The 23,726-nt window shown below is 39.1% G+C and overlaps 1 protein-coding gene across 4 annotated transcripts in view; it reads right to left on the bottom strand.

Moving 5' to 3' along the window:
- ITGA9 (integrin subunit alpha 9) overlaps nucleotides 1-23,726 on the bottom strand; it is a 588,311-nt gene that overhangs the window by 208,400 nt on the left and 356,185 nt on the right. For all 4 annotated transcript variants that reach the window (XM_087946920.1, XM_087946922.1, XM_087946923.1 and 1 more), the window contains exons 20-23: nucleotides 21,946-22,025; nucleotides 11,535-11,618; nucleotides 11,010-11,118; nucleotides 3,359-3,466 (exon numbers count right to left, since the gene is read on the bottom strand). In XM_087946920.1, coding sequence (XP_087803046.1) covers nucleotides 3,359-3,466; nucleotides 11,010-11,118; nucleotides 11,535-11,618; nucleotides 21,946-22,025 — 381 coding nt within the window. The remainder of the gene's footprint in view (nucleotides 1-3,358; nucleotides 3,467-11,009; nucleotides 11,119-11,534; nucleotides 11,619-21,945; nucleotides 22,026-23,726) is intronic.

The following is a 23,726-nucleotide window of genomic DNA, read 5'->3' as shown; positions in this document are numbered from 1 at the left end:
ACGAAAGTCGGTACGTCTGGAGAGGGAAGGGAGGATCTTCCTCTTAACCCTGGATTCCACTAGGAAGAGAGTTGGAAAGGGACAGACGCCAGGTTCCACTTTCTTCTGGGGTCCTCCTGCCAATGGTGGAGCCATAGATGGTGGGCAGCTGAGGATGCCATTGCCTTAGAGGAGAACCTGGCCGCATTAAGTGGAACCTGGCATCTGTGGAAAATTCAGTCACAACCACCAGTTTGTTAATGTCTTGATGGATATGTACATCCCCAGGGGGCACCCTCTCCTGCAAGTGGTGTAACCATCGCAGAGAAACCCTAGTAAAGAAAGAGGCAGCTGTGGAAGCTTTGACTGCCCAGGCTTCTGCCGGATGAGACTGTTGGAGAATTTGCTCAGCCTTCTTGTCCTCTTTCTTGAATGTCTCCTCTGGTTCAGTTGGTATAGCAGAGGAGGAAACCAATGTGACCACGGATCATCCACTGTAGAGGTTTGGAGGCCCTTGTCCATCTCTGAGTTCATGCTATAAAATCTTCGATCATTGGTACTAAGAACAGGGCCTGATCCTGGCGAGGTCCACTGCCTGCATCTAAAAATAATTTGGGCAAAGGGATCACTTCTGACTGCATAATTGGCTTAGAGAACAACATGTCACATTGAGCCAGTATCTCCATGGCTGGATCTGCACTGGGTTTGGGTCCCAAGTGGATTGCGTTTTTGGCCTTGAATAACAAGGACTTAAATAGGGAGGACGAAAGAACCCTGTGAGTGCTGACTGGCCCAGCTTAAGATCCTCGTCCTCAGAGAGGTCTTGCTCTCTCTGTTCACACTCTCCAGAAAACGATGACATGCTGTGACTGGAGTGGCTCAGGGAATAGGGCTCTTGGAAGTCCTGGAATCATGGTCTTGTGCCGGCCCTGGGACCCTGGGGTAATTAGAATAGACTAAGGAGGGCTATCTGAACTGCTGAAGGCCTTTGGATATCCCTTGTTTAATGACATTGGATATCAGATCCCTCATGGCAAGGGGTATATCAGCCTCAGCTGATTCCCCTGGGTGTAGGCCCACAGCAGTGGGAGTATATGTTGTCTCAGCAGTAGCCCTCTGGCTGTATAGGGGCTGCTCCTAATCGCCTGTTACAGGTAACACAGTTGCCAGGGAACTGGAGTAGGTTTTGCGGTTGTCTTGTGAAGCCAAGAAACCCTCCTCTCCAGCACCATCTGGTGACAAGGTCTGGGAGCTGGGTCCAGCTACTTGGCTTGCTTCCAACTGCTGTGCAACATTCTGGTGGGAAAAACCGCTTCCATAGAGTGGGATGATGTTTGGCTCTGCCTTTCTGTCCTTTTGTGATAAGCTTCTCTAAGGCCTTATGCCTTCTTTTAGAGTCCTTTTCTTCAGCCCTGGAAGTCTTCCTAGAAGCTACAGCTTTTGCTTTTAACTTTGCAGCTGCACCTCTAGTTGCCAATTTGGGAGCTGAAGAAATCCCGATAGGGCTTTTGGCATCCCCTGGAGTATCCACTGGGCCCACTTGGCTGTGGCTGCACCCAGCCCGATCCTCCTCCATGTTATTGAGGCTAAGCAGTACACAATGCCCCTTGTTTAAGATTCCTCTCCATGAGCAGACATAACAGGCCCTGCTAACTGCTAACAGGCCGACTAACTGTCCCAGTATTTCAGGCAATCTGGCTGCCATGCGTTGCCTGCGCTTTTCTGCGCCACTCTGGCTAGCCCTTCAAGTCCTGGGATGATTACTGATAGAAGCTACGCTCGCCCTCTCTGTCGCCCCCATTCACTGCTGGAGATCCTGCAGCCTGGCTCCAGCACTGTGAGCAAGGCTCTCCACTGTCTTTGCATTGGCTTCACAGCCCTTGGCGGCCCGAGGCAAAGCTCTAACCTCCACAGCCTTTGGCAGACTGGAGCCAAAGCTCTTCATGCCAGAATGTCAATTGGATGAGATGCCGCCACTGCAGCCTTTGGTAGCTTGAGTCAAGGCTCCCACACTGGAATAGTTGGTTGTGCTGTGTCAAAGCCTCGACCTTCAATGCCTGGAGCCAAAGCCCACTGTGTTGGAAATGACAGGCAGAATGAGGCCAAAGCCCATCATGCCAGCTTCAGCGGCAGCTCTACCTTACTGCCTGGGAGCCTGCCTGCTGAGAATTGATGAAATCCAATGTGCTGTTGACCATTAGCTTTCAAATTTGAAGAGAAATGGGAGACACATCTTGTCCAAGTGAGGGACTGAGTCGAAAGCTAGGGAAGGCTAGCAACAAAGGTGGGTCTACACAGCTTTGACAGACTCAGTCCTATCAGCTTGGAGAAGGAGTTAACCCTTGCCTGGACTCTCGCAGCAGTACTGTGGAGAAAGACCTTGTTCTCATGCAGTCTCTGATGTGTTGGAAAATCATGCAAGCATTCTGACATGATTTTCAGAAGGTCCTGTGGTGCACAAGAGCAGGGCCCTCTAGGCCCTCTAACATGACTTCTAGAGGGTCCAGAGAGGAAAGTCCAAAGAAGAAAAGAGTCCAGAAGAGCTGCAGAAAGGCTACTTTTGTCTGGTTGGTGTGTTGTGTGCATGAGAGAGGGGGTAGGGAGAGGGAGAGGGAGAGGAGGAGAGAGAGGAAGATGGAGGAGGGAGGGAGGGAGGGAGGGAGGGAGGGAGAGAGAGAGAGAGAGAGAGAGAGAGAGAGAGAGAGAGAGAGAGAGAGAAGTGCTTCAATATTGTAACAATTTCACAGACTGGAAAAGCTACCTAAATGGCAACAACATTTCTTCTTTCATGATAATAAACTAGGTTTGGTTCACATATACAATATATCACCTGATTATATGGCAACATTTGGTATTTCTCATTGGAGTAAATTGGATGAGCTGTTGAAACACACTGGCCTGGAAGAATAGAAGATTGAATAGAACATTGATTATACAGTGGGTTTTTTCCAGATCCTTTTTCTCCATCTATTAGTAAGATTCTGGAACCACATAGAAGAAATCAAGAGGGCCAAGATAAGGAAAGCATTTTGGACATATACAAGTAGGAATGGTTTCCTATTCATGTAAAACAGTTTTAGATTGTAGCCACTGTGCTAACATTGACATAAGTAGCAATTTACAAAGAAACATCAGTAATAACTTATAAAGCTATTTAGGCTGCAGTGCAATGGATTTGAACTTGTTCATGATTCAAGTGAATAGTTTCCTCCCTTCTTCACATTTCTGATTGTTGCCCATGAGCATTTTAATGTCATAAATTAGCAATGCATTAGATCATACTTTCATCTTGAAATGTAAGTCTGTGGACATGCATATATCACTATACATGTTACTATCCACTAATACTATACAAAAAAGAGGCTGCACATTATCTTACCATCATCTGTCGAATATGAAACATATCATCTCCATTAGTTGAGAGACGATTGGGAATTGAAATGTCAACGAAAGATCCTGGAAGGGTACTTGGCCCAGCATTATAGACCTTCAAAAAGATAGGAACAAATGAGATATGTACATGCTTCAAAAATGCATGACAAGACAGCTATCTTTGTGGTTAGCCCATATCTTTACCAGACCCTTAATGGCTGACAACAGGAAAATGAATCCCCCCCCCCAATGTTATGGAACCCATGTTAAGGATAAAGGGAGCATATTCTATAGCAAACTATTAATCTGAATGTAAAGCTTCAGAACATACATTTGGTGAATCTCATTTGAGAGCACTCAGACTAATGGTTATCCCAAAAAAATAGGGCAGTTAGATATGTGTGCGTATTTGAATAAGTGATATACATGGATGGATAGACAGACAGATAGACAGAAGATAGAGTGATATATGGCGTGTTCTTGGCATGTTCGGGTCTTTTCCCATGTAAGATTGAGAGTATGTTTGGTGACTTTTCGACGAGGTCTCACTTGCCACCTTCACGCTGGTGCTTTCGGCTTCGTGCTTTTGCGAGCTAAGTGTGATCGGAGCTGCCATCTCCCTATATATACTGGTGGGGAGGTTGGCTGTGTTGTCAGGTCTTGATTGGTTGATGGAGTTGATGTTTGCAGATTGGCTGGCTTTTTTGTAAGAACTCTTTAACACATTCTTTGGCTCAGTATTTGTAAACAGCAATGGATCATGCCTAGTATTTCCTAGTTGAACCACAGACAACTACAATGATCTAATACATATCACTTTTACAGAAGACATTATTGAAAAAGCACTGCACAATCTAAAACCATCCCTATCTATTGGAACGGATGGAATATGTGCCTACTTCTTAAAAAAGCTATCCATTGCCATAGCCAAACCTCTAAGCATAATCTTTGAAAAATCTTTCAGGACCAGCTCCTTGCCAAAACTATGGTCTCATCCCCATCTTCAAAAAGGGAGACCCCAGCCTAGTTGAAAATTACAGACCAATCTCTTTATACTACATCACCTGTAAAGTCATGGGATCAATTATTAACCAATCCATCATCCTCCACTTAGAAACAAATAACCTACTCTCTAATAAACAATTTGGTTTCAGGAAAAAACTATCCTGTAATCTACAACTCTTACACTGCAAAAACATATGGACTACACAACTCGATCAGGGCAAAGCAATAGATGAAATCTACATAGACTTCTGTAAAGCCTTTGATTCAGTGGTACATGACAAACTACTCCTAAAACTAAAATCTTACGGTATCTCTGGACACCTGCATAACTGGATAGAAGCATTCCTGTCAAACAGACAACAAATGGTCAAAATTGGGAGCGTCCTATCAAATTCTGTACCTGTCAATAGTGGTATCCCCCAAGGCAGTGTTCTAGGACCAACTCTCTTCATACTCTACATAAATGACTTCTGTGATCATATTAAGAGCAACTGCATTCTCTTCGCTGATTATGTAAAGCTGTTCAATACCACAGACAATACTGCTACCCTTCAAAAAGATCTTGACTATGTATCAGAATGGTCAAACAAATGGCAACTTCAAATCTCAACAAATAAATGCTCTGTCTTACATATTGGCAAAAAAAAATCAGAAAATAAAATACAGGCTGAATAGTCAAGACCTTGTTGATGATCCAAACTCTGTCAAAGATCTTAGAGTACTCATCTCTAATGACCTAAGTGCTAGAGCCCACTGTAACTACATAGCCAAAAAAGGCGTTAAGAGTTGTTAACCTAATCTAAGTAGCTTTTTCTCTGGTAATATTACACTAATAACTAGAGCATACAAAACATTTGCTAGACCAATATTTGAATACAGCTCATCAGTCTGGAATCCACATTACGTATCTGATATTAACACAGTTGAGAAAGTCCAGAAATATTTCACAAGAAGAGTTCTCCACTCCTCTACTCGTTGCAAAATACCTTATGCCACCAAACTCGAAATTCTAGACCTAGAAAACCTAGAACTACGCCGCCTTCGATCTGAGTATACTAAGTATAGTATATAAAATCATACATTGCAATGTCCTACCTGTCAATGAATACTTCAGCTTCAACCATAACAATACTAGAGCAAACAATAGATACAAACTCAAGGATAATCACACCAAACTTGATTGCAGGAAATACAACTTCAGCAACAGAGAGGTCAATGTCTGGAATACTCTACCTGACTCTGTGTTTTTTTCTCCAAACCCCAAAAACTTTAACCTTAGACTGTCTAATATTGACCTCACCCCTTTCCTAAGAGGTCTGTAGGGGGCATGCATAAGCGCACCAATGTGCTTACCGTCCCTGTCCTATTGTTTCTTTTATATATTTTTTTATTTTTCTTATACATAACTATGTTTTTACTTATACCTATTATTTTGTAAGCAATTGACAAATAAAAATAAATAAATAAAATGAAGCATGTGTGGGTGAGGTATTGGCTGTGTGTCTATCCGTCTCCTGTGTTGTAACGACCTGGGTAATTGGCTGTGTGATGACCTTCTGAGGTCTATTGTTTTGACATCCTGGGTCTTGTGCTGTAATCTCCTGGGTCGTTGGCTGTGTTGTGACATTCTTAAGTTTTGTAGTGTAACCTCCTGAGTTCCATGATGTGATATAAGCAGGTGGCTGTGATGTGACGTTCCAGGTTTTGGTTTGGCTCCGAGTTTGAGGCCTGGCTATGTGTTCATGGTGTGTGCCAGTTTGCTTGGTTTGGGGGTCGTGGTGTGTGGCAGCTGGTGATGCAGCTGTGGTCTGGTTTCTGGATGGTGGTTGCCTTTCATATTCATTTTCTTTTTATCATCATTTCGGGGATACACAGTCAGCTAAATGTTTAGATTGGATTTGATATTTTTATCTAATTGTCCAATCCTTCCCAAGGATCTCAATAAGTTGTTGTTTAATGGTACGCAGGATGGAAGCTCTTCCAATTAATTGCCTTTTGCAATTGTTGATGAGGATTTTGTCAATGCCAATGGTATTCAAGTGGTGCTCCAGATGTTTTGGGATTGCACCCAAGGTATCTTCCACTATTGACATTCTCTTTTGCTACAGCCATTGTAGTTCTATTTGCAGATCGTTATATTTTGTGATTCCTTCTCTTTTATTCTACTGTCTTCAAATACTTCCATTTATTACCCAAACTTTTTGTTTTTCTTATTAACTGCTGTTAATAAGTGCTTATCTGTTTGAATTCAGAATCTTCTAGCTTCTTTGTTTTCTATTACTTTGTCCATTTTGTGGGCCCACCTTTTCTTGCTTGAAAGCAAATGATATTGTAAATATTCCAATGCACCATTGTTGCTACTTTGCAATGCCATATTTGTGATCAGTCTGTGTGATTTTCTTGCAGAACCTACGTAGGTGGTCCACTGCTTCTTCACCTACTTTGTGGAGACAGCATTTGTTAATGTTGCTATCTTCTAAATTCTGGCTTTAAATGCATTTGTTCTTAAGATTTGGTCTTGTGCAGATAGAAATAGCCCCTCTGTCTCTTTCTTCAGTTTCTTTCTCTTTCTTCAGTTTTTTTTTAAATTCATGTTTTATTTACAGTTTTCCTTTCACACTATACATATTTTGTGGACAGTGCATTGACTGGGTCAATGACCTTTTTAAACAATACTAACAATGATAATAGATAACACAAATAAGTACATATAATCCTAATCTTCCAACTCCAACTTCTTTATAGTTCTTTCTCATTTTTTTCCATTAATTCATTTAAACATAAATAACATTTCTTTTCACCATGTATTTATTATCTCCTATTAAGTCACTTATATTTAGTATTTTAAAAATTACTCATTATTCCACCATACTTTCAATATCCCAAATATCTAGAAGTATTAATCAGACCAAATATTACAAGATGCAGTCAATCCCAGGATAATATCTCAGAATCCCCACAATTTCTAATCCTTAAAAGTTTTAAATTCACAATATATTTTAACACACTGTTAATATTAATAATACAATTAAATTACCTAATCCTAAACTTCTACCTTCTACCCTTAGCTTACTTTTAAATATAATAAATTCTATTATCTATTAGTATATATGCTACTATTTTCCCTATTTATATTTTCTACTTTTCTACTTCACCAATATATTTTATTACTATCCATCTCTTAATCATTTTGGGGTTAGATCACCTATTAACTTTTTAATCACCTTTTTCTTTCTCTATATTGCAATCTTATAACTTTTTGTAATGTTTTTATACCCAATAAGTATTCCTTTTGGGTTGCCCTTTATCACTTTATGCTGCATCCTTTGAACATCCATCCATAAGTTTTCCTTTTCTAAAAAAGATATTTTTGTTTTTTTCTCTAAACTTTTCTCTTTTTTAAAGAGATTTTTCTTTTTTCTTTTCTCTGTCCTATTATAAATTTTTAAGGAGTTATCTATTTGATTCATATTGTGGGAAGAAAAAAATAGGCTATTGATCTATCAGAGTCAACAAGGCCTTTGGATGATAGCAGACTCCAGAATAAAAGAGACATGAACCAGTTTTAGACAGGATGATTTCAAAATGTACCTGAACTATTTGTAATCCTGCTGAGCTGTTGTTGTGAAATGTGATTTTGCAAAGTACGTGGTTCTGAAAACCATGAGAAATAGGGGACAGAAAGTAGCCGGTGGATAGAGGTTTGAGATGTACATGGGTATATATGGAGACTGTCTGTCACAGTAAGAAAGAACAGAGAAGTAAGTTGTGAAATACATGCAGAAAAGTATAAAAAGGATGTTTTCGGAAGTGTTCAGGGCCATTGGTCATGGCCACTCCTTGCCGGACTCAGACCTCATTGCAATGAGTTATTGATGTAAGTTGTGTTATGATGACTGTTCATGTTCCAAACTGCTCATGAAATAAACCTCTGATCTCAAAGTAGGATTTATTGCTTGTGGTTTGTCTGTGTTCCTCTTTCACTGAATTATTTTTATGACACAACTTATTAATCCTTTCTCTTCATTAGCTTTATCTTTTTTCATCTCATTTTGATTTTTCTCTTCCACTGCTTCTTCTACTTTCTCATCTATTTTCTGAATATCTCTCCTCCCCCCCCCACCCAGTTATTGAGAGGCTTCTACACACATTTCTTTATCTTTAGACAATTCCCTTGTCTCTTTATTTTTCTTTATTGTTTCATGTATGTTTTTAAGCATCAAAATTATTTCTTCATATCTCTTATTATCCCCTGGTAAACCAGTTTATTACAATTCAATAAAAATTACTCAATATACTTCTATAGTTCCAACTTCTCAATATTTAAACACTCCCACAGAGCCAGTTATTAGTAAAATTTAACCAATCTCATCGTTATATCTCCAAATCTCCTAAGTGTAGAATTTTAAAAATCCTTTAGTATTTTACAGTCTTTTGATTTTTCAATTATTTGTCTTCCTAATTGTCCAAATTTTCAAGTCTTACTTAATTTTCCTTTTCTTTTTTCTTCTTTTGCCTCATATGATGTTCTGTCAAATAGCATTAGTAGTCCAAATCCAAATTAGTCCACTATTTTTTCTTCAATGTTTCAAATCCTCAGTTCAAAAACCAGTTTCAATAGAATTTAATTATTAGCATTTTAATTCATCTGAAAAATCTTCAAGAAGGGGATGAAACTCACCCAGTAGTTCAAGATATCCAAATCACCTTCTAAGATAAAGTCAAGGTCAGGCCACTTTCCAGGCTCTGTTTACTTTCTTCTGTTATGTACATTAAACATTCGTCACTTTCACTGAAAGTTCTCATGCTGTAGTGCTCCTCTTCTTCCAGTAGATGGCTCTCCTTCCAAGTTCCAGTATTAAACAGTATGTCAAAAAAAGCTGATTTTCCATAAATCCAGGGGGTTTAAGAATACAAATAAAAAAGAGTTTCTCCCAAAAAATCACCTTTCAAACTGTTTTGCTTTTTTCAAGGCTTTCTATATTTTAAAGCTTCCTTTGGACATCCTTTTGCCTCTTAATTTTCAATCTTTAATCTTCTCCATGTGTCTAATTGTCACTTCCTTAGCGCCTGGAGGTTATTTTTTAAAATTCTTATATTTAAATCCAGTCTTTAAAGTAAAAGTTGGAAATTATCTCATCCAGTTTCAATGCTCTGTCCATGCACCACTGCAGCAGAAATCTTTTGGCTCCGGTTGTCCCAGCTTGTAACTGCCAAAAATGGCTGTCGGCCCTGCTGCCACTCAGGAGATCTTGCTTCTGACCTAATGAGGAAATTGCGAGTTTCCTGTGGTCCATGAAGCACCTCTCCTTTCTTTGCCCTACAAGAAGGCTTTGACCCCAGAGGGTCTCCTGACAGCAGTTGCCAGCTGGATTTCACAGGACTTGGTGGAGCCTGCTAATTTCCAAGCCGTTCTCAATGCTACTTCAAACAGAAGTTTCAGCCATTATCAAGTTTTGGTGTTAGCTGTTTGCTTGGTTTTTTTTTTAATGTACTGGACATATAATACTTTGCCTTGCCATGTCTCTTTGGTATCCTTCATTTGATCTTTCTTGTAAGCCAGTTTGGTCTCTCCAGTACTTAGTAGGCCTTCATTTTTATTATTATTTCTGTCTTGCATCCTAGAAATGTGTATGGAGCTTGATAGACTTTCCTTTGTATTAATAATGGCAATAAATTTGCATCTTTTAAAAAGAAAAACATACTCCTTGAAACTATCAACGATAAGGATCCTTGACCCTACAATGTATTCCAGGAAGGGTACAGTATTTAGAATGTGCATTCCCTAAGAAAGTACTCTCTATATGGTTATATCTGAAATTGCAACAACAACAAAAATAGACATGGCATGGCCTTTGGAGGAAAAATCAGCTGCACAAACAAACAAACAAAAAAAAATCCTGGGCTCCTATCCTATTCTATCCAAAATCCTGGGCGCCTTCTAATCACAACCTTTATCCAACCTGTTATTATTTTAATGCTTTGCCCATAATATCAAGAAAATAATTAAGTGGCACAGAACCCTAAAATCCATAATCTTGCTAATCATCAACCAGAATAACATCTTGTAATCCATTTCCTCATTTTGGGGGGTTGGAGACATGTGAATTATGAAAATGTGAAGTGACAAAGATGCTTCAAGTCTGCCATGTCCATTAGTTGTTCTGTACAGAAATCAAACATCTTTTAGGTTTACACAATAGATAGAAAAATACTTGTTTCAGTTAAAGAGGCATTAAGAAGGCTATACCTTGCCTGTTTTAGATCCAAATGCTGCCCACCACCAGTACACATGTATCTATATAAAAGTAAGTTATACAAGCTTAATGAACTTACTTCTTGTTGAAGGAATATTTAGCAACTGCAGATACTTAATTTTATTTCATTTTTTTCTTCAGGCCAGGATCCTTTTTTCTTTGTTCTGGTGACAATATTTTCTTTTATGATGATCTCTGTTCAGCATGCCAATCAAAGACAGAATGTAGGCCTGACTTTAAAAAAGGCATTTCAAAAGGACCACAGAGTCCTAGACCATTTATTGCACTGTAGCAAAGAACATACATCCATTGGCCTCTTTTCGTTATATTCAGCAAAATCCCAGGGATATTGATAAGCCCACTAGCAAACATGGCTCTGCTGCATAATTCTTTTACCTGAAGAGTAAAATTTAAGTCCTGAAAATGACATTCAAAATCTTCCAGCTTTGTAAACTGAGATGCCGCCACTGATTCGCCATAAATAAAAGAACTAGGGGACACTGTTCTGAAGAAAGAAAAGACAGAACATGTAAGAATGTGACCATGACATCATTTTATTTAATTGCATAAATTAGTTCCTTCTCCTAATAGTTTTTTGAAACTTGATATCTTTTTCCTAAGTACTGTTGTCACATAACAGAGAAAAATATACAGGCAGAGTTACGGAAAATTAAACAGACAGGCCTATAGCATGACCTCCTTTTGATGGGTACTATCCCAGAACATTTGACCTAAACCTTGGTCTAGTGGATCTGAACCAAAATATCTAACTCAACCTAAGAAATCATCTTAGTCTGTAATTTTCTATGAGAAGGACAGCAATCAGTGCTAATATTACTGTGTGAGAAATTATTAGAAAAAAAGAGATATATCCCTAGCCTTGTTTATAAACAAAAGAAAAATAAATGATCACTTTTGTACCCAGTGATGGATGAATCCACCTCATGCATCAGGGGAACTGTCAACATGACAGAATTGTCCTGAAGATTGTGTTCCATGTTCCCACTGCAGGAAACAAGAGAATCAAGGATATTATATACTGTAATATCTTTTCATCCAGGAGCTCATTATTCATACCATTCCCTTCTATTCCCCCACCCAAACAACTCTGTGAGTTAAACTGGACTGGAAGAGATTAACTATCCCAAGTCACTTAGTGAGCTTTTACGGTTAAGGGTGAACTATAATTTAACTCTTCCTGGTGCTTCACCAGCACCTTAACTACTACAGTGCACCGGCCTTCATATCAACCAGGATGGGGAATCCTTAAGAGACCATTGGCTGGACCAATTAGATTAAGTACTCTCTCCCCATTCCAAATGGACTGATGCATTATAGAGAAATCTCATTAAGTTTTATAGAAGAACCAAAATCTTGCTAAGATATACAAATTTAAACATTCTAGTGTAGGCCCTCACAAGGTTTTACAATTTCATGAGATTTTGTAAATTTTTATTTTTATTTAATTAGACGTGCAGAAGACTTTTTGGGGGCAGAACTGATCCTTGCTATATATCTAAATTTTGGGGTCTTCTACATATCTTTAATATTAGCACTTGCCATTGTCAAATATATTCAACTATATTCCCATTCCCATTACTTGAAATATATTCCCATTGCTTGGCAATGGAATGTGAACTGAACTTCCAGTGACAATCCTAAACAGATCAGTATGGAAATAACTTGTCTTTTATAAATCAAAGCTGGTATTTTACATTGTGGTCAGCAACAAACTACAGTTAGTCAAGGTGTTTCCAGTCTAGCGTAATTCAGCTTCTCAAACTTATTGCTGGTAATAGCCATGATACCACATTTTGTACTCCTTTCTCATTTCAGTCCTCATTATCCCTGGATAGGATGATAAATCCCCTACCTAATCCTCAGTAAACCATTGCTAGTCAGCCCAGTCCAGATTTCTTCAGTTAGCCAGCTTGTCCAAAGACTAAGAAGTTAGAGGGATTGCAGTTGAATACAGCTGTCCAGAGTCACCTGATAGTGACATAGGTGGCATATAAATTAAAAATAATTGGAATAAATAGATTTGGGAATACTAAACTGGAGATTAGTATGCAAAGGTAGTTGAATCAATGCTCTGATGAGTCTCTGCAGTTTGAAGTTAACACAGATTCATCTTAAAGTAGAGGTCTAACAGTACATATACTGATTATATGTTTAAGAGAATCTTTGATTTATAGATGTTGCCATTCATTTTTATTGGTTTTAATAACTTGTTTTATACTTCATCTTCTTCAAACACCCAGGTCTCTGGAAAAGGCTCTAATGCTGGGAAGAGTGGAAGGAAAGAGACAGAGATAGAAGTGCAACAGCAGGGGGCAATGGGTGCATGATTGAAAGAATTGATAAGTGAAGTTAGGGATATAGCATTATGGAGAAAATCTATACAATAACTTGTGGGTATATAACCAATTAATCATTTTATGAATTTATATCTGATAGGAAGTTCTTTATCCTTTGTTCATTTTTAGTTGTACTCTTGATATTTTATTACTGAAATCGTAACTTAAAAATCTCTTGAGTGTGACAAAAAATCTAATACACACACTTACATAACTTGAATGTGTAAGGTCAAGAATTTGACAGAATTTACTATTCCTATAGTAAGAAACTATATGAATATAGAATAGAATTCTTTATAGAATACTTTATTGGCCAAGTGTGATTGGACACACAAGGAATTTGTCTTCCTTATATATTCATGATATATTCAGAGTCTTAACTATCATCCTTGTATTTTGCTTCATGCAATATGAGAGGGTTAGGGTTAGTGCCCTAATGGGAGGCTAGTGCCCAAACTCAGCAGGCAAATATTTATTTATAGAAATACTGAGGTAAATAACTCATCAGGTTGCCTAACCACCAGTATCTGCAAATGAAAACTGTTCTATATAGCAGCCTAGCTTTTTATTTTAAATATAGAGACATGTGGATTTTATACTAGGTAAAAATAGAGGAAATACAAAACTTTCCCCTTTTATGCAACTACTTTCAATATAATAAAGAAACAAAACAGTAGCCTTTGATTTAAAAATAAGGAATCCAAGATCAAAAGTTCACCAAGCTGAGCAATGATCATTCCTATGAGATTCTCATCATTTCCTATGTCTACTTGCAAATAGGACTACTATTTTATGACTTAAAGTAATAAGACACGTGCACTATGTATTATGGTTTTCAACACACTCCATGCCACCCATTATGAAGCCTCTATAGTAAATGGAGAGAGTTGGTTCAAGTTCTCTCTTCTCTCAAGACCAGACTTATCCATACTGCAAAGAATCCACTCCCGTGAACTCCACGCAGAACTCATAAACTATCTAGACAATGGAGAAAAGGACCTACACATTGACTACAGAGCTGATTGCATCCATAGAAAGTCACACAACCCACAACTCCGCATCCAACCCCTCCCCATCCAATCCAACTTCACTCAAAACTAGGCACGCACACCCCTAACTACCTCTATTCCAACTACAACTAGCCTTAAATGCAAGCTACTCAATGCAAGAAGCCTTGTAAATAAAATACCTGAATTTCTCCTCTTACTAAATACAGCTAAATTCGACATTATATTTGTCTGTGAAACATGGCTCAACACATCTCTCCCTGACTCCATTACCACAGTAATAGACTATCATGTTTACCGATCAGATCATGAAATCCGTAGAGGAGGTGGTGTTGCTATCTTCTATAAAAAGTCCCTACATCTAAAAAACATCCAAGTTACCCAGGAGCTTGCTATTCCTGAGACCATCATCTGTGAACTGTCCTTAAATATCACATTTTGGTTCTTCTATGTTACAGAGCCTCTGATTATGACATTGAACATGCAAACAAGCTAAATATACTACTAACATGGGCAGCATCCTGCTCACACGCTTTTATCTTTCTTGGTGACTTCAATCTACCTCATATTAACTGGACCCTTAACGAATGTACAACTGAACCCACACATGCAACCTTCTACAATGCAGTAACAAATCTGAGACTAGAACAATTAGTAACCAACAACACTAGACTTAACAACTGCCTCGATCTCATCTTCTGCAATAGTTTGAATTCAATTTATGGAATACAAATTAAAGAACCCTTTTCCAACAGTGACCACAACATGATTCACTTTTGTCTCAACATACATCCACACAAAAATCATCACAACGATGGAATTATAACTTCAAAAAAGGCAACTATGATCTTATAAACAACGATCTCTCATCCCTTGATTGGCAATTTCTATTCTCTGGATGCAATACTGTAGAAGACCATTACAACATATTTTTACTTGAAGTCAAAAAAGTCATCAAATTATATGTACCATTAACAACTCCCCAAACCAGAAAAAAACAAATTACCCATAACAATAAGGAAGCTTCAATCCAAAAAGAGATTACTTTGGCGGAAAAACAAATCTGCTCACGTTGCCAACTTCAAAAGCCGATACAAAAATTTATGCCACCAGATAAAGACTGAATGCACCAATAATCACATTAAACAAAAAAAAAAACCTTCGCACCAATTCCACCCGTGCTTTCTACAATTTTGTAAACAACAAACTAAAAGACTCAAGGTCCATCCCACCCCTGAAAGGACCTAATGGTAAAGACTGCAACGACAACACCATTAAAGCCAACCTCTTTAACACATTCTTTGGCTCAGTATTTGTAAATAGCAATGGATCATGCCCAGTATTTCCTAGATGAACCACAGACAACTACAATGATCTAATACATATCGATTTTACAGAAGACAATGTTGAAAAAGCACTACGCAATCTAAAACCATCTCTATCAATTGGACCGGATGGAATATGTGCCTACTTCTTAAAAAAGCTATCCACTGCCATAGCCAAACCTCTAAACATAATCTTTGAAAAATCTTTCAGGACCAGCTCCTTGCCAAAACTATGGTCTCAAGCCACGGTCATCCCCATCTCCAAAAAGGGAGACCCCAGCCTAGTTGAAAATTACAGACCAATCTCTTTATACTGCATCACCTGTAAAGTCATGGAATCAATTATTAACCAATCCATCATCCTCCACTTAGAAACAAATAACTTACTCTCTAATAAACAATTTGGTTTCAGGAAAAAACTATCCTGTAATCCAGGGGTCCTCAATCGCCGTCCATGACCAGTACCGTCCGCTGAACAAGTCTTACTGGGTCATGAGTTGCTACGCCGCCATCTTTTTAGGTAAAAAAGCTTCCGGTGAGCTTTTCCGGCAGAAAGCTCACCGGAAGCACTTTTACATCAAAAAGATGGCGGCGTGCTTAGCGCTCGTGAGCTTTTCCGGTAGAAAGCCATTTCTACCCGAAAAGCTCACCGAAGCGTTGCGCCATCTTTTGACGAAAAAGTGCTTCCGGTGAGGTCACCGGAAGCACTTTTTCGCCAAAAAGATGGCGGCGCCCAGTTGATGCCGGTACCGGGTCACGTGCCCAGCTGATGCCGGCCGGGCCGTGGCGCAAAAGGTTGGGGATCACTGCTGTAATCTACAACTCTTACATTGCAAAAACATATGGACTACACAACCCGATCAGGGCAAAGCAATAGATGCAATCTACATAGACTTCTGTAAAGCCTTTGATTCAGTGGTACATGATAAACTACTCCTAAAACTAACATCTTACGGTATCTCTGGACACCTGCATAACTGGATAGAAGCATTCCTGTCAAACAGACAACAAATGGTCAAAATTGGGAGCGTCCTATCAAATTCTGTACCTGTCAATAGTGGTGTCCCCCAAGGCAGTGTTCTAGGACCAACTCTCTTCATACACTACAAAAATGACTTCTGTGATCATATCAAGAGCAACTGCGTTCTCTTCGCTGATGATGTAAAGCTATTCAACACCACAGACAATACTGCTACCCTTCAAAAAGACCTTGACTATGTATCAGAATGGTCAAACAAATGGCAAATCTCAACAAATAAATGCTCTGTCCTACATATTGGCAAAAAAAATCAGAAAATAAAATATAGGCTGAATAGTCAAGACCTTGTTGATGATCCAAACTCTGTCAAGGATCTTGGAGTACTCATCTCTAATGACCTAAGTGCTAGAGCCCACTGTAACTACATAGCCAAAAAGGCGTTAAGAGTTGTTAACCTAATCAAAGTAGTTTTTTCTCTGGTAATATTACACTAATAACTAGAGCATACAAAACATTTGCTAGACCAATACTCGAATACAGCTTATTAGTCTGGAACCCACATTACATATCTGATATTAACACAGTTGAGAAAGTTCCAAAACTATTTCACAAGAAGAGTTCTCCACTTCTCTACTCGTTGCAGAATATCTTATGCCACTAGACTTGAAATTCTAGACCTAGAAAATCTAGAACTAAGACGCCTTTGGTCCGATCTAAGTATAGTATATAAAATCAAACATTGCAATGTCCTACCTGTCAATGAATACTTCAGCTTCAACCATAACAACACAAGAGCAAACAATAGATACAAACTCAAGGTTATCGCACCAAACTTGATTGCAGGAAATACGACTTCAGCAACAGAGTGGTCAATGTCTGGAATACTCTATCTGACTCTGTGGTTTCTTCCCCAAACCCCAAAAACTTTAACCTTAGACTGTCTACTATTGACCTCACCCCTTTCCTAAGAGGTCTGTAGGGGGCGTGCATAAGCGCACCAATGTGCCTACCGTCCCTATCCTATTGTTTCTTTTATTTTTTATTTTTCTCATATGTATCCATGTATTCTTAACTATGTTTTTATTTTACCTATTATTTTGTAAGCAATTGACAATAAATAAATAAATAAATAAAAAATATTCCCCAGAGCACAAAACATTTGTCTCTGCCAAGCTCAGAAGAAATCTGAAACTAGGATAAAGGAAGCCTAAGATGAGGTGGGGAGGAGAACTATCTGCAAAACCTCAGTATCAAATTAAATTTATCTGGCTTCTGAGTAAAATTATCCAACAGTTATTTCATTGATGCAACAGTAAAGAATGATTTTACAGGCATGATTGAAAGCTATTTTTAAATTACATTCATGCACGAATGAGATAAGTAAATCTCATCTTGAAGATTATCTGGCTGTTGCCATAAGACATATTATAAAGAAGTCTAGTCATAACATCTGCAGCCAACTGTATCATCAGAGACAAATATAACTCTAGTGTACATGATATGATATATAAACTGCATGACTTCTAAATTTTATTGCAGCTGAAGGGCTTAAGAAGTCATACATAACCTAAAAAACTTGGACATTCTATAGGCTGATTTAGGCTGATTGGAAACTGAAAAATGTGTTCCTATCTTACATCTTAAGTCATGACAGAATGAAAAAGATTAAGAGAATACATTGGTCATTTTTAAAGCTGTTATCAGCTTTAGTGACACAAACTTTCTGCGCATACGAACTGTATGGCAGATCTTAATAAATCATGAATGAAGAGCATGCTCTGCTTTCCTTCATTGATCTGAACGGTGGTTAACTGATTCATTATCTCTATTTCAAATCTGTTTGCTTTTTCCTAATTTGCATGTTAGCAGTTTGGCTGCAAGTAAAGCATATTTGGAGGCCCAAGTGAACTTATTACTACAATAAGTGTAGCCAGTGATGTAAAGTGAGGTACAATATAAATTACTAAGAAAATATTCAAATGGAGAGTTTCTTGATGCCACTGTAATGAATACAAGAACAGAGCAAGCAATAGCCATTTTGAATATATAAAATGGGGGACTTCAGAAAATAAGCCATTTTAAGATTAGCAGTGTCAATCATTTAACATGCTGATTTACATAACACTACTCTCCACTTTTCCATATGTAATTCTTTTTAATTCAGGGCTTATCTAAAGCAGTTTGCTTTTCTGAACATTCCTACAATCTATACAACCCAGAGGTGGTATTCAGCCAGTTCTCAGCGGTTCTGGCAACCTGGTAGCAAGAATTTGGCTTGAATCACGGAACTGGTAGTGACTTCTGGCTGGCCATGCCCCTGAACCAATTCCCAGGTCGCTCAGTTGCCCTCCCCACCCGATGCTTGCTCGCCCATGCAGCTTGCCCGCCCACCGCTCGCCCTGCTCAGTCACTCCTCCCTTCCTATGTGGCACGCTGGGCCCTCATGGCTTGCCTAACCTGACTTCCCCACGTGGTGCCTGCACCCCAACTGAGCAGCCCTGATCTGCCTGCCCTGCTCACAAGTAAGCCTGTGTCACGCTAGGCCCTTGCCCACCCCTGGGGCCTTTCCGGGCCTCCCCCCCACCTCCCGGGACTTTCCAGGTGGGAGGAAGCCAAGGTGGCGCATCTTTTTCGGGCCAGTCCAAAGGGCAGGTGGGGGACAGCAGCAGCCGCAACGCAGCTATGGGAAGCAGGCCCAGGAGTTCCCGGCCTCCCTTTCGGGGCACCCCAACCGTCGCCGTCACCCCCTCAGCCCCAGCCCCAGTGCAGCAGAGAAGGCAAATGGAAAGGCTTTTCATTCGCTTTCTCCCTGCCTTTCGGGGCACTGTCACCACCGCCCATGTGCTTTGAAAGGGAGGGCAGATGGATGTTCTGGGGCTGCTGCTTTCTTCATTGTCCCGCTGCTCGGTGCTCTGGAGTTTGCCCAATAAGTTCTTCCCAGAAAAGGTGTGTGTGTGAGTCAAAGAAGGAAAGGAAGAAAGGGAGGAAGGGCAAGAAGGAAAGAGCAAGAAAGAAAGAGGAAGGGAGAGAAAGAGAGAAAGAAAGAGGAAGGGGGAGAAAGAAAGAGAGAGAGAAAGAAAAAAAGAAGGAAGAGGGGGAGAGAGAAATCTCATTGCTATTATTTTTAATTGTTCCATTATTTATCATATATTAATATTTCACACTGTCCCTACACCTAGAGTGATTTTATTGCCTTTCTTTTGCCCAGGTATTTTTCAGAGTTTACATGTCTGTAGTCCAGAGCATAAATACAGGTGCATTTAACAGAGTTGAAAGGGACTATGGAGGTCTTCTAGTCCAACCTCCTGCTCGGGCAGGAAAACTGAGGGTGCCAAATTCTGAGTAGAGATCCTGGGAAAGGTGTCAGAATAACAGAATAGCACTTAGAAGGGACCTTGGGGGAAACCCTATCCCATTGCAGAGAAATGGCTGCCCAGTCTTTTGTTAAAACCTTCCAGTGTTGGAGCACCCAGAACATTTGGTGGCAAGCAATTCCACTGGTTAATTGTTCTCACTGTCAGGAAGTTTCTCCTTACTTTTAGGTTGCTTCTCTCTGTGTTCAGTTTCCATCCTGCTTTGGAAAATAAATTGTTTGGCTTCTGGTGCTTTGGAAAATACATTGACCCCCCCTCTTTCTGGCAGCTCCCTAAAAGCCTGTTGCCTATCACCCTCTTGGGCAAAGCATGTGAGCCATTTCCTCCTTTCAGTGGTCCATGAAAGTACATCTATAGTACGTAGATAATAAAGTCAACAAAAGGTGGCCACCATTTTTATAGAACTATAGATATGTTGAGGCTGGGTGTGACAAGGAATGGCTGGGAGGGGAGGGGCCAGGCAAGGCACCCCTTGATGTGAGTGACATTGAGTTGGCCACACCCTTCCAGTCACATGACCACCAAGCCATGCCCACACAGTCATATGACTACCCCAGTCACATGGCCACCAAGCCACACCCACACAGCCATGTGACCCTAAGCCATGGCCACCAAATAAGCCACGCCCACAGAACCAGTAGTAAAAAAAATTGAATCCCACCACTGCATTAACCCATTATGAATGAACGCAAATACAAATGTCCCAAGACACATTCTGGTGAGACAGAAATTCCCTGAGGGATGAGCTCCAGCATGAGACTGAAAGCTCGGAAGACTAAACCTCAGGTCCCAGTGACCAACCCAAATCAGATCCTGCAACTAATGTCATTCCTCATTCCCAATCATGCTATTTGCTGAGTTTTCTTTACAATGAAGAAATGATTTCTAAACTCAGTTATTAACTACAAACTTAATCATACTTGGAGAAAACTCATAAAAATCAAATGGTATGCACCAAATAGAGCTAATTTTGGATTTAATATGATATATATGCTCCCTGAAATAATCTTACTTAAACCTTCTTTCAAACCTCTCATTAATAAATTTTTGGTAGAATCAGAGAGAAATTGAACGAAAAATATAGCCTTTTAAAAATAAGTTTTAGTTGTTGTTCAATTCTTATTCATGTCCACTCCTTTGTAACCCTATGGATCACAGCAGGCCAGGGATCCCAGAATCTGCCCAAACTCCTGCCCACTGCATCAATGATACTCTCTAATTATCTTATCATCTGCCATCTCTTCTTCTTTTGCCTTCAATCTTTCCCAACATCAGGGTCTTTTCCAATGAGTCCTTTCTTCTCATTTGGTGGCCAAAGTACTTGAGCTTCACCTTCAGTATCTGTCCTTCCAAAGAATAGTCAGGATTGATTTCCTTTAGGATTGACTGATTTGTTCTCCTTACAGTCCAAGATACTCTCATAAGTCTTCTCCAACACCACAATTCAAAAGTATTAATTCTTTGGTGCTCAATCTTCCTTATGGTCCAAGTCTCACAGCCATACATTACTATTGGAAAAACATAGCTTTGACTATATAGGCTTTTGTCGATAAGGTAATGTCTCAGCTTTTTAATATGCTGTCTAGCTTTGCCATAGCTTTGCTACCAAGGAGCATGCATCTTTTAATACTATATTCTCTTTACATTATATTTCATTGACATAAGTATACTGAAACAAAGCACTATACTATATACCTGGCTATAATTTCTCTTTAGTTGCTTAGGATCAATAAAGAGCAATAGCATATTACTGAAGGAAGTTTCTTATATCGGGAAATCTTGGACAATATGGTCCCAAAAGTTCCCATATTTATTGATATGGGGATATTAGCATTAAATTAGACAAGATGCTGTTTTAATTTTACATAATGTCCCAAAATACTGTAGCTTTATAAACATGGTTGTCCAGATCAGTTTGGGCTGTCAAAATTACCAGCCAGCATTTTGTGCCTGTCTACACAAGCTGTGAAATCTGGGAACTTTAGTCTTAGATTTTCTGGGAAGATTTTAAGACTGTGATGACTACAGTGGAATAGTATGGCAAATTTAACTGATAAGTACAGTCATCTAGTGTTGTGTGTCTTGGAGAACTAAACTGGCATTTATTTTTAATGTGAACCTACTACATATGACACTGATAGACTCTTCCCTAATTGCCACGTATTGATTTAACTTCTGAGGCTATGCATTTGTTATCCAATCCCAGGAATGTAAAGAAGTCATGTGTTAGGTCACAGACATAGTCCCAATGTGCTGCAACAATGGAAACTAAATATGAAATCTGTATTACCTCTGAGCAGATACAAGGAATGAAAGAATTTCTTCTTCCCCGGACAAATGGCTTGTGTCAAAAATAACACTGAATTCATACTAAGGGAAACAGAAAGCAACATTTAGCACTTTTTGGATATTCGAATAAGCATGATTTCTATTTGAATATCTTATATACAAATGCATGAAGTTTGGGAAACAAAGTGAACTTGAATTATTAATATATGAAGGTAGATATGATATAATTGCAATTACAGAAACTTGGTGGGATGAAACCTATGTCTGGAACATGATGATAGAAGGATACAAACTGTTCAAAAAAAAAAAAAAAAACCACAACCCAGACCCCGTAAAAGAGGAGGTGGAATTGCACGGTATGTAGAGGACCACTACATTGCTACAGAAATGCATGGAACCGAAGACGAAAACTTCCTAGAATGCATATGCATCAATATAAAAGAAAAAAAGAATGACATGGTCATAGGTGTATATTACAGGCCATCCAAACAAGAAGAAGAAAATAGATGTACTTTTTGCCAATCAACTAACAGATATATGTAGGAAACACACTATAATAGTAATGGGGGAGTTCAATTACCTTGATAACAATTGGAAGACTAATTCTCCACCAAGTGAGAAATCAAATAGGTTCCTGACCAACCTATCCGACAACTTGTTGTCCAAAAGGTAGAGCAGGGAACTAGACAGCCATACTGGACTTAATACTTACAGAGAAGAAATTATAGAAGTTGAAACTGCAGGAACCTTGGGTGAGAGTGACCATGTCATACTAGAATTCAACATAAATTAAACACAAGCAATAGAACATAATGACACCTGAGGCATAGATTTTAAAAGAGCTGATTTTAACAAGCTTAGAGAGAACTTGGGAAAGATTCCTTGGATGAAAATTCTTAAGGGGAAAACAACTCAAGAAGCTTGGGAAACTCTGAAAAATATGATCATAAAAGCCCTGACAGGCACAATACCACCAAGAAAGAAAAACAAGAAATCTAAGAAGAAACCAGCATGGCTGCAAAAAAATCTCTCTGACAAATTGAAACACAAAAAGGACAAGTACAAAAAATGGAAAGAGGGACACACAATGAAGGCAGAATATCAGCAGATAGCCAGAATCTGCAAAGATGAAGTCAGAAAAGCAAAGGCTCAGAATGAACAAAGACTTGCAACAAAACTCAAAGATAATTTTAAAAAAGTTTCCTCCAACACATAAATAACAAGAAAAAAATCAAGGAAACACTTAAGAGAGATGACGGCAAGGAAGTAACAGGAAACAGAGTGAAAGCAGCTGCTTAACTCATTCTTTGCATCGGTCTTCATGCAAAAAGAAACTATAGCCCAACCTACCAAAAAACTAATTGTAAAAGACAGACTAGAAATAAAAGTTAAAATGGAACTTTCGGTTTGCTTATTGTCGGAGCAGAATCCAGCAACCTAACTTGAGAATCACCTGGAGGGTTGAGGGGAGGCACAACTCCCCTCCCTGACAGGAAAAACCCCTTCCAAAGGCAAGCGGTAGCGGTTAAAATGGCCACCATGAAGACGCAGAACAGCCCGGGAAACTAAGACTGTGCAGGAATGGAGAAGTTGCAAGCAGAGTGTGAACCAGGCAAAATGCATGGATTTTGAGGTACCCTGGTATTAAAAATAAAGGACTATATTGGAGGAAAGTGTGTGGAAGCTGCGACCAGAGAAAGTGAAAAGGAAATTGGATTTTATAAAATTGGCTTGAATTATTGTATTGGATTAATTTGGAGGAGAAAATTTAAAGGAAAATAT

Source organism: Notechis scutatus, chromosome Z, assembly GCF_049901735.1.
Source record: "Notechis scutatus isolate UNSWTSFEM ecotype Mainland chromosome Z, rNotScu1.2, whole genome shotgun sequence".
NCBI lineage: Eukaryota > Metazoa > Chordata > Lepidosauria > Squamata > Elapidae > Notechis > Notechis scutatus.
The sequence above is the reverse complement of the archived record's forward strand: the minus strand, read 5'-3'. Positions and strand labels throughout refer to the sequence as shown.